General features: G+C 44.3%; 1 protein-coding gene across 5 annotated transcripts in view; it reads left to right on the forward strand.

The window, feature by feature from the left end:
• SPIRE1 (spire type actin nucleation factor 1) overlaps positions 1–8636 on the forward strand; it is a 124055-nt gene extending 115419 nt beyond the window's left edge. For all 5 annotated transcript variants that reach the window (XM_052703796.1, XM_052703799.1, XM_052703795.1 and 2 more), the window contains 5 exons: positions 2543–2680; positions 4360–4430; positions 5102–5129; positions 5232–5368; positions 5781–8636. In XM_052703796.1, the coding sequence (XP_052559756.1) occupies positions 2543–2680; positions 4360–4430; positions 5102–5129; positions 5232–5368; positions 5781–6039 (633 nt within the window). In that variant the 3' untranslated portion in view covers positions 6040–8636. The remainder of the gene's footprint in view (positions 1–2542; positions 2681–4359; positions 4431–5101; positions 5130–5231; positions 5369–5780) is intronic.
• The last annotated feature ends 1974 nt before the right edge of the window (positions 8637–10610 follow it).

The following is a 10610-nucleotide window of genomic DNA, read 5'->3' on the forward strand; positions in this document are numbered from 1 at the left end:
TCATTTGACTGCCTGGTGACATCTTTTAATGAGAATTTTTACAAGGAATATTGTAAAAAAGATAGTCATAAGACTGATCAGGTGCATTATGCTGAGAATGACCTACAAAGCACTTTATTTCACATTATGAACATATAATCCTTACTACCTGCTTTTCCTGAGTAGAAGAAGTTACATATACACACCTTAAGTTGTTACAGTATATAAAATGACTGCACAGTCAAAGCTTTAAGCCAATTTTCATGAGGATCGTGGAAACTTCAAGTTTAAATTAGTATTTTTAAATGAGATTATTTCCTTTAAAAATAAGAATACCGACTCACCTTGAATGTTAAAATGAGTATTGACTACAATTCCAGAAAATCAAGGCCATTCAAATCACATTTTGTCTTTAGTATGTTCTGTCATATGCAGGTTGCGCAGAGAACTGTAGTTATCTCATTTTTAGCTGCCTGACTTGAGCACATCATTGCTCAAGTTTGAGTAATAACCCCAAAACATCACTGTTTAATGAAGTTTAGTCAGTGCTTAGTGTAATTTTAATTAATTTCAGTGCCTTACAGCTAGTGTCGAAACAAAAGATTTTCTTGTGTACTTATTTCTATGCCAAAAAGGGAAAAAAAATTCAAGCAGTTTTCTGAAATCAGCATAATATTTATCTTTCATTTAATGTTGCATTAACATTTTGTTGTCCTTGTGTAACCTCTGGAATTAAAACATTAGCATTTAAACATGTGAACATTTTTTTCTATGTTTCCCCTGTTGCCTGCAACTATTTCTACGTGCTGTAGCAGTAATCATTTTTGATTGGTACAGCAGACCCACACTATTCCCCTGGTAGCTGCTCTGCACCTATAGTAGATCTACAGACTGTCTTCAAAGGAGCAATACTCACTGACATCATCGTCCTATAAATTAATGGAGCGGGCGCACATGAGGGGGAAGGAAGTGCCTCCAAGTAAGAACTGTGTTTCTAAAGGACCTAAAGCTCTGATTGATGAAAAGCATTCAGCTTGCCTCATTCACCCCAGTCAGTTTCTCAGTCTCCCACGATGCAGAACTGAGGTTTTCTGCTGGCATTGTGTGCATCACGCTTTCCCACCCACTTCCTCTCCCATCTCACCCGGCCCACCGCCGTGCTTCCCTGTAGCGAGGCAGTTGCTATGGGAAGGACCAGAATGAAGTGCCAGTGGCAGCCAGTTAGCTGTGAAGTCTCATAATGAACAGAAGGCATTTTGTTTGGCTGTGCTGTGTTACACCTCAGAGCAAATTGCAGTTGTTTTTGACATAGTTTGTTCTTTCCAGAAAACTAGCACCCATACACCCCAAAGGGTTAGCTGGCAAATCTAACAAAGTTAACTCAATTCTAGTCTTTTGTGGGGTGCCTTAAACAGAGCGAAGTTTCTTTGTGTTCCCTTTCTAGATAGGTAAGACAACAATTTTTAAAAATGTGGTGGTTCCTAAATGCTAATGTTTGCCAGGTCTGCAACGTAGAAAGATTTTCTTTTTTATCTAATGGAAAGACAGAACCAAACTCTGGGTCCATGTAAGTTGAATATTTCACAATTAATCTGAACCATCTCTTCAGTGTATAAATTAGACCTCCAAACTGTCGGCCGTGTCTTTGTGTTTGCAGGAAAAATTTCCTTCCATTATTCAAAGAGCATTGGATGTCATTGTCATTACCACACAGCAGCCCCTGTGAGCTCGCTGAAAGGGTTCACTAAGCATAAGGCGATGGGAATTCCCACAGAGGTTTCTGTCTTTCTGTTGGAGCTGTATAATCAACTACAGGGCTGGATTACAAATTGGGTTGGTGCTTTTATTCTTTGGTACCAAATTCAGGAGTTCTCTACTCAATATTCTCCATCACGATGTAATACAGAACGTACAGAAACTGTGTTGGTGGGAAATTGTTGGGTCATTCTCTATTTCATTCTTTGCCGTCTGTAATCCAACACTGGGTAGCCAGTTCTCTATTTGAAGGTTACCCTGTAAAGCTTAAATTGCCGCTGTTGCTTTCTGGTGGCAGAAAGGAGAGCCTGTCTGTCTGGATTGCCTTAGCTTTTTGTTGTTAGATCACATGAACGCCAAGATGTGGTACCACTGAATAAAAAATTCTGCTAGAATGGGCTACTACTGACTTTCCTCGGCCATTGTGGGCACCACAAAGTGTCAAAGAAATCATGTGTTCTTAAGAATACTTGAAAGTAAAACCATGTGCCAAATTACCTTTCTGCTTTCTAATTATAAACCTGAATGTCAATTAAAATCAGTATTTGTAGTGAAAGACAAATGGAGAGAAGATCCAAATGGCTTGAGGAGGGAGAATGAACAAAGCGCATTGTGGAGGCTGAACATCGGACCACTGAGATTGCATGGTTTCAGATGATTTGAAACTCATGTGATGCCCATGAATGAGCCAATGCTATTGAGGGGAGAAACTCCTTTTCTGGAGTTACTAACCAGGTGGTTGGTTGTCTAGGTTGAAATGTAGAAGAAGCAATTTGGCTTTGAAGTAACATGGATTTTTGGCTTCCAGGAGGAGTTTTGTTACCCAGTGGAGTGTCTGGCTCTGACGGTGGAGGAAGTCATGCACATCCGTCAGGTGCTGGTGAAGGCAGAGCTGGAAAAGTACCAGCAGTATAAAGATGTGTACACTGCTCTGAAGAAAGGAAAGGTATGGCTGAGCCCAGGGAGGCCGCAAGCGGGAAGTTGGTTGCACAGACCTCTGTTTACATCTTCAAGCTGGTGGGAAGCTGGAAGCAGGCATCAGAGTTTGCAAAAATTGAGATTGTAAAATCATAGAATCATCAATTGGCCTGGGTTGAAAAGGACCACAATGATCATCTAGTTTCAACCCCCCTATTTGTTTCTTACCCTGTATTGAAGAAGACAGACCACCAAACTTCCCCTTGAATTTATTACACGTGGGTTAGCTTGTGTTGAATTAGATACATAAACATAAAAACTTTATACAGAAATACCTTCCTTATACCTTCTATAGAAAGGCAGCAGTGTTTGTGGTAATCAGAACATATCTGTATATTTATGTTTTAAATTTCAATAAGGTCTTTTCTGCCCACATGTTCTGCAGTATTACTCAGCATTTCTATTCCAAAAAATAGAATTACAGCTAGCAGTAGGTAATTACAAGAGGTTTTTTATAAGTAGCCTATTTTCCCCTATATCAACTGAATCTTCCTTTCTGCACTTAATTCCCATTTCTAGAGTAGGAACATTTGTAGTCTCTGTGACCCAGTAGCAAGTTTTCTCACCTTATGAAAGCTCCTAGTGTCTGGTTAAAGTCTGGGCCATACTCTGCTTGGTTGGAGGTTTGCCTGGCCTGTGCCTGGCTTCTGTCTCCAGCTGTTAAGTGGTGCACCTGGTGTGATTTCTCCTGTTGCTTTGAGGTATTTCTTCAGGCTCCACCCTTCCTGTGCAGTGCATCTTGTGAGCAGCGTCCTGCGCTAACCAGCAGTTTGAGCTTTGCTGTGGCATTTGTAAGTTAGAAATAAAGCACGCTAGAGAACTGCAAGTACTTGAAAACCAGAACAATCCTAAACATGAAATATTGGAGGACCCATTAACTAACATTTTTTTTCCTGTGAATTGCGGATTGGGGATTGGTATTTACCAGTGGAAGCAATGTCTTTTCTCTTTCTTTTGACTTGTGCTTCTCAAACGCCTCCAGTAAACATATTTTGACTGCATAATGTATTTTAACTCCAGGCTGTGATTAATATGCTGATGTAAAGATTTGATTGATTTAAGGCAGAAGAACCAAAATCTGAAGACTTCAATTAGCTGTGGATTCAGCTGTTGCATATTGTCATGCAACATAAAGCGTAGTAATGAGCTTTTATCAGATCTCATAGTGAGTTGGTGCTTTAATTTACCCCACTATTAAAATTGTTCCTTTTTATTTTTAATCAGATTTGTGTAGCCTCACATCCCTGTCTTTGGATCCCATTGTGTCATCTGTATGACAAAAAAAGCTTTTCCTTGTTCAATGCCCCTTCTTCATATAAATGTTCATAACCTATGATGCCTGGCTCCTTTCAATGAACCAAACAGGTTTTCCTCAAGTGAGGCAGCTGTAGTAGCTCATTCCTGGACCTTCTCTGGTGTTCAGGAACATAGGATTGGAAGAGAATCATCAAATCTTATCACAGGCAACCACTTAATATTCCAGAACCCAGCACAGATGATTAGGAACAAGAGCATTTAAAAGTCAAAAGCATATTTTAAAAGAATATTTCTTAATATATGAAGATACAGTTCTTTTCTATATCCTCTTGGAAGCATGAACTTGTGCGGAACTTGTCTAACATGGGAACTTCTCTGTTCTTCTTTCAGCTCTGCTTTTGCTGTCGGACAAGAAGGTTTTCTTTCTTTACCTGGTCTTACACCTGTCAGTTCTGTAAAAGGTAAATACTTAGTATCTGTTAATAAATAAGTACTATCACAGTATGAAAAACTTGGAGTTGTACCTTAGATCACCCCAAATGCTGCATAGTGTTGATTGTTTTCATTTAACAGTCCAGGTTTAAAAACAAATATTGTAAGTATGCTAAAATGGATCTTTTGTAAGTGATGTGCTCCCTTGGACTGAAAGACTCTTTATCAGGGTCTGTTGTGATAGGGGAATGGTTTCGAACTTAAAGAAGAGAGATTTAGGTTGGATATAAGGAAAGATTTACAATGAAGGTGATCATAAGACCAACATGTAGACACTCAAGGCTGGGCTGGATGGGGCTCTGAGCAACCTGATGTAGCTGCAGGTGTCGCGTTTCATTGCAGGGCAGTTGGACTAGCTGGCCTTTAAGGGTCCCTTCCAATTCTGAGGATTCTCTGATTTTTGATCAAAAGTAAAAGAAACATTAATTTCCCCCTTTTTTCCCCCTTTTTCTTTTTGTAGCTGTAGTTCTTGTTTAGTATTCCTCTTCACTTTTGGCTTCATGTTCTGATTAAGTTTTTATATTGATGAAACATTAAAACAAAAGTGTTTGGGTAAGGAGTTGGGGTATTTATCCCTTATTTTTGATGTCATTAAGGCATAGCCCAGTTAAATGACTCAGGCTTTCATTTTCTTACACAGGCCTGTATGCTCACAGTGCTGCAAAAAGGTAAGTAAACACATTTCTGATTCACTCCTTTCTGAAAAGCTGTCATCTTTGGAAATGATACTGCATCTTTCTTATATCACGTGTTCCTTCTGTGCTCAACAGATGCGATTGCCATCAAAGCCATATTCCACTCTCCCCATCTTCTCACTGGGACCTTCCACCTTGCAGCGAGGAGAGAGCTTCATGAGGCCAGAGAAGCCCTCCACCAGCCACCACCGGTCACTGCGGAGCATGCCCAGGTGAGAAGCAACTGCGGTCACCTGTGTGCACTGGAAATGCCTCTTGGAGTTACAAACTCCAGTGCCAGGACTGGAGCAAACTGGAACATAGGAGGTTCCCTCTGAACACCAGGAGCACTTCTGTGCTGTGCAGGTGACGGAGCACTGGTACAGGCTACCCAGAGGCTGAGGAGTCTTCTCCTTGGAGGTCTCCAGAAGCTGCCTGGCCGTGGGCCTGGGCACACTGCCCAACTTCACACAAACTTCCAGCTGGTGACTCGGCAGTCTTGCTGAGCCAGGTGTCATTTTTGGGATAGGAGGAAACAGAAAGGTTTTGAATCCAGTTGTTTTTTGCTGTTTTCTGAAGGCGCCCCGGAGTGCCCTCTGCAATGCTGCTGCATATTGAGACCAGTCCTGCTGTTTTGCTTTTCAGGTTGGCCTCAAGGTCCAAATCTGTGGATAAGTCACACGAAGAGCTGCAGTTTCCCAAAGAGTTAATGGAGGACTGGAGCACGATGGAGGTGTGTGTGGACTGCAAGAAGTTCATTTCAGAAATCATCAATTCAAGCCGGCGCAGCCTGTCCCTGGCCAACAAGCGAGCCAGGTTAAAAAGGAAGACACAGTCCTTCTATATGTCATCTCCAGGAACCTCTGACTACCGCCCCTCTGAGAGAACTATCAATGAGATCTGAGCCTTGTGCCTTTTTCTTTGCTTTTGTCTTCATGAGGTCATCGTCTGCAGGAGAGGTCACCAAAACAGGGTTATTCTTCCGTTGCTTCATTTCACTCAACTGGCTTGGATCTGCATTCAGTCACAGAGTTTCTTACCGCCATGTTTTCCAGAGATGCAGAAGCTGTTTTTATCAGGACAGAATGACATGCAGCAGGTCAGCTGCTCGCACTGGGAGAAAATCAACAATTTGCAATCCTTGCCTCTTTTGTATGCGTGCATTGAAACTAGAAAGCTTTTTCTTGCTTTCGGTCTTTTTTTTTTAACCATTCTTTGAATCATTTTCTGGAGTTGAGCTAAAATGTGTGCTTAACGGAGAACCTGATCTAACAAAGTCAGTGCTAGTGCAGTAGCAAGCAGTAAGTCATATTGGCATTACCAAGCTAGCAATGTTCACATCCTGCTTTCAGAGCTCACCAGGCACTGGTGTGAGTGGCTGTGCTCCGAGCAGTCCTTCTTTGAACCATTTCTGTTGCTCCGAGGTCAGAGTCCAACATGGGACTGCGGTGTCTGGGCCCTGGGGCAGAAGGTGTGACAGAGCTGCTCATCGTGGGGCTGCTGCTCTTTGAGGCCTCAGTGCTGCCCTGGGTGTCTCTGGGCAGGCTCCAGGGGTGTACTGCCTACTTGAATGTATGATGCCAGGTACTGGTGGTAGTGAATTCTGGTGGTAGGCAGAGCTGTACAGCAGATGGGAAGGATGGGAAGCAAGAGAGGCTCCTGGTGCTACTGGAGCACCTGTAGCATTGTTCCTTGGGTCGCTCAGGGGACAGAAGGGTAGATGTGTGCATCTTAGCAGGCACAAATTCCACTATGGCTCTGCTGGCAGTGTGCCCACTGAGAGCCCCATTTTTGCTGGGGACGTAAGTTGGTTGCAGGGACCCATGTTTTGCTGAGATTTTGGGCGACGCTGTCCCAGATTGGGAGCAATCTCTCATTTCCCCTCCTTGATTCATTCTTTTTCCTTCTTTGCTTTGCCCATGGAAGAACACCAGGCCACTGGGTGAGATGTTCCAACAAGGCTACACTGTTAGCTGACACTATCACATGCTTTTTTGCACTTTTTCTTTCTTTCTTTCTTTTTTTTTTTTTTTAAGTTGAAATACTTTTTTTTTAATGCAGGCTTGACCAGAGTTTAATCTATAATTTGCATCTGGATCATTCTGGTGTTTAAAACTAACATAGTCAAGTTGTTAATACTTGAAAATCAACTACTGTAACTTTTTCATACATTTTTTAATACCCTGAGGCATATTTAATATCTCTATAGCAGTGTATTATAGGAGGACATAGCAGAAAAGTTTCAGATCTATTTATTAACATTTCTACACTAAGGATTAATCATGAGTGATACCTCAGAGCTGCACGGAGCAGCGGGGCTGGATCTGCCCTGTGGATTCCAGCGATGTGTCCGTCCCACACGGACCTCATGCTGGCAGAGCCTGGGGAGGGCCTGCACCACCATCTGTACCATATGTACGTTGATTTGAAAAGCACACAAAAAGGCTCCCTACACCTCTGCACAGACTCACCCACCCGTATTTTTCTTTCATTGTCACCCTGGGAAATGAGAGTTTTGCAGATGGAGAGCAGTGGCATGAGGTGAGCCATGGGCAGGCAGGCAGGAGGCCAGGGCTGCCTAAAGCCACTGCTGCTAGGAGGGCCCCTCATCTCAGTCACATCTGCACTTTTTCTCATTCCTGTGCCAAAAGCAGGCCCCGTATTCGCTGCATTGTGCATCAGGAAAACTAGGCTGAGAGTGAACGCATGAACTCTCGCTCTGAATTTCCCCTGCTGCTATTCTGATCATTTTCTCCTGGAAATGCCCTGGCCACACGCTCTGCTTGCTCCAACTCCACTCCCCCTTGGCACCAGAGGCTGCTCAGGGCTGGGTGCCCCGCATGCCCTTTTCCCCTTTTACACGGCGTGGGGCAGCAGAGCTGGCAGCCACCAGGCCTCAACCCCCCCCCCCCCAGCACCGGCCCTGGGCACCGCACAGCTTCTGTGGGCCCAGCACCATGTTGGTATTGGGGTGAAGCTTGTAAATATGTGTAATATATTTATTGATATTTAGGAAGTCTCCATCAGTCATGCAACGGGAATTAACTTTCCACAAAGTTTAAAAACAAAAACTATTTATACACGTGTTGGCTGTTACCTTCGTTAGAGTTAATGCTTTCAGCCCCTCCGACAGTCTGCGCTCTGTAGGCATTTTAGAGTGAATTACTGCTGAGTGTGGGGCAGCACAGTCAGCTCCTCCCAGCAGCTTTTAAAATCTTATTTTTGTAGCTTTGTTACGATGCCCGATGTCTGAACGTACCATGGGGGCCCTCGGAGCTGAATGGCACACAGCTGTGCAGCACTGGGGCTGGTGCTGCCGCTGCTGCGATGGCGAGCGGGGCTTGGCTGCGGTGCTCCCATGCACTACGCCTGACCTTGCAAATGCTCTTGTGACCATGTCATTTCTGGGGACGGTTGGTGGGCTTATTTCTCTTTTCCCCGTTATTTCCTTTATAGTGGGAGGGGTGGTACTGGGTGAAAATAAAATGCCTTTCCATTACAGTCTTTGTCTGTGCTAATTCTTCATGAGGGAGCAAATGTCAAAGTTTCTGTCTTCTTTGTTGTACTTTACAGTTTTGTGAAGAACAGGTAGCCTTTTCCTCAGGCAAGGGCTTCTTGATGAAAACAGCTGAACGCCATTGGAACAGCGGCTGGGAACTAGGGGAAAACGCTTGATGGCCCATGAGAACAGCACTGACTGCCCATGCAGCCCGGCAACAGGGCAAGTCGCAGCCAGTCACTGCACATGACACCTCCCTGTGTTACTGCTCACTGAGGCAGCCAGCAGATGCAATCAAAGTGCAGACAGAGGGCAACCACACACCGCTGAGCAGTGAGACAGTGGCTCCCTCTGAGCTCTAGGAAGCCACAGCCTTGTCCAAGCGTTCCTGAGCACGGAATAACTGATGGTATTTCTGAAGACAGCTCTGAACACTGACAGCCTGTTTTGTATTGCAGGAGTACATCCAGAAGGTATAACCGAGGCTGTCATTTATTTTAGATAGATAGAGAGTACCATGGCATACAGAGAAACGTAGCAGACTCCTGGCCGTCATAGCTCACTATCTAAGGAGATATAAAATGGTAACGGTGCCACCGACTGCTCCACTTGGGGATATCAGTCACAGGTGTACAAGGACAAGATATGAAATCCCAAAAGATTTTTGCCCCAAAAGGTAAATTCCATCAGTGATGGAACAGGAGTGTGAAGCAGCATGCTTTAGAACCAGCTCTGTAGAGTTGGGCTGAACCCAGAGCTACCAACCCACTAGAGCCCAGGGACAGGACTTCCATGGTCAGGGCAGAAGTGGAAGCTCTGTATGCAAATCTCAATGAGCCAGAAAGCAGAAGAGTAAAACTCTCCACAGAAGCTTACAGAAAATTAAGAATCACTTCATCTGCTACACACAAATCCCACCTGTACACACTGCCAGCACCAGCAGTCACAAGGAGAACAAGCCCAGGGCTGCAGGAGCATTACACACCCCAAAGATGATGTGAGAAACAGCAGTGCCCTCCCGGCTGCGGAAAGGCTGCCAGGAGCTAGAATTGACCTCTGGGAGAAAGCAGTCTCCTTCCTCCCCAAAGGGGCTGCCCTCTTCCTTTCAGCTCAGAGTTCAAGACAAGGTGCTGACCCGTGCCAAGGGGGGGGCAGCAGAGAAGGAAACACCAAGCACTTCTCTGTCTAGATCCTGTAGCATGACGTGGAGAGAAATCAGCCCCAAACCTACACAGGGAAAGGAAACAGAAAGGATATGCTGCTACACAAGAGAGTAAAGATTTGCTCTGGAAGAAGGAAGCAAAGCGTGAGGAAAGAAATTGATCAAACTGATGCACAGCTGGTACTGATCCAAAAAGCACAGCAGCCAAGTTTGGCTCTGGGGACAACAAAAGTGTTTGCAATGACTCCTCTGAGATGGCAGATAGTGCTGGGAGGTGCCATACGCAAATCATTTATATTTAAAACAACACTGAGCAGGTCTGGTGTAAGAAGCAGCTTTAGATAATTCTTCCTCTGAACTAAATCAATACTTGAACCTCAAAAAAACTTTTCTGTTGCCTCACAGTTGAGGCTTCATCATCTCCCATAAGCACTATGGGAATGCTGCAGATCAGGTTTACACACACACACAGTCATTTCCTGTTCTGCTCAGAACTCTGCCATCACCGCTCTGCCCTTCCTACCAGAGGTCAGTGGGTGCTGGGACAGCTCCTGCAGTCCTTACACAGGAAGCAGCACCACTCCCCTGAGATGTGCCACAGCAACAGTGAGCACCAAAGCCATCCACAGTGCATCACAGGAAGGAGCTGCTACCAGGTCAGGGTCTAATATCCTGTGCCCTCTTGAGAAAAGCCTGAGGTCCACAGAAGAAGAGCAATGCAAACATTAGCTACTCAAATAATTGCTAATAATGTAAATTAAGTCTCTTTATTAGAACCATGTCATTTACCTAGACTATACCTACATCCGAATTA

Source organism: Tympanuchus pallidicinctus, unplaced genomic scaffold (assembly GCF_026119805.1).
Source record: "Tympanuchus pallidicinctus isolate F22 unplaced genomic scaffold, pur_lepc_1.0 scaffold5, whole genome shotgun sequence".
Lineage (NCBI taxonomy): Eukaryota > Metazoa > Chordata > Aves > Galliformes > Phasianidae > Tympanuchus > Tympanuchus pallidicinctus.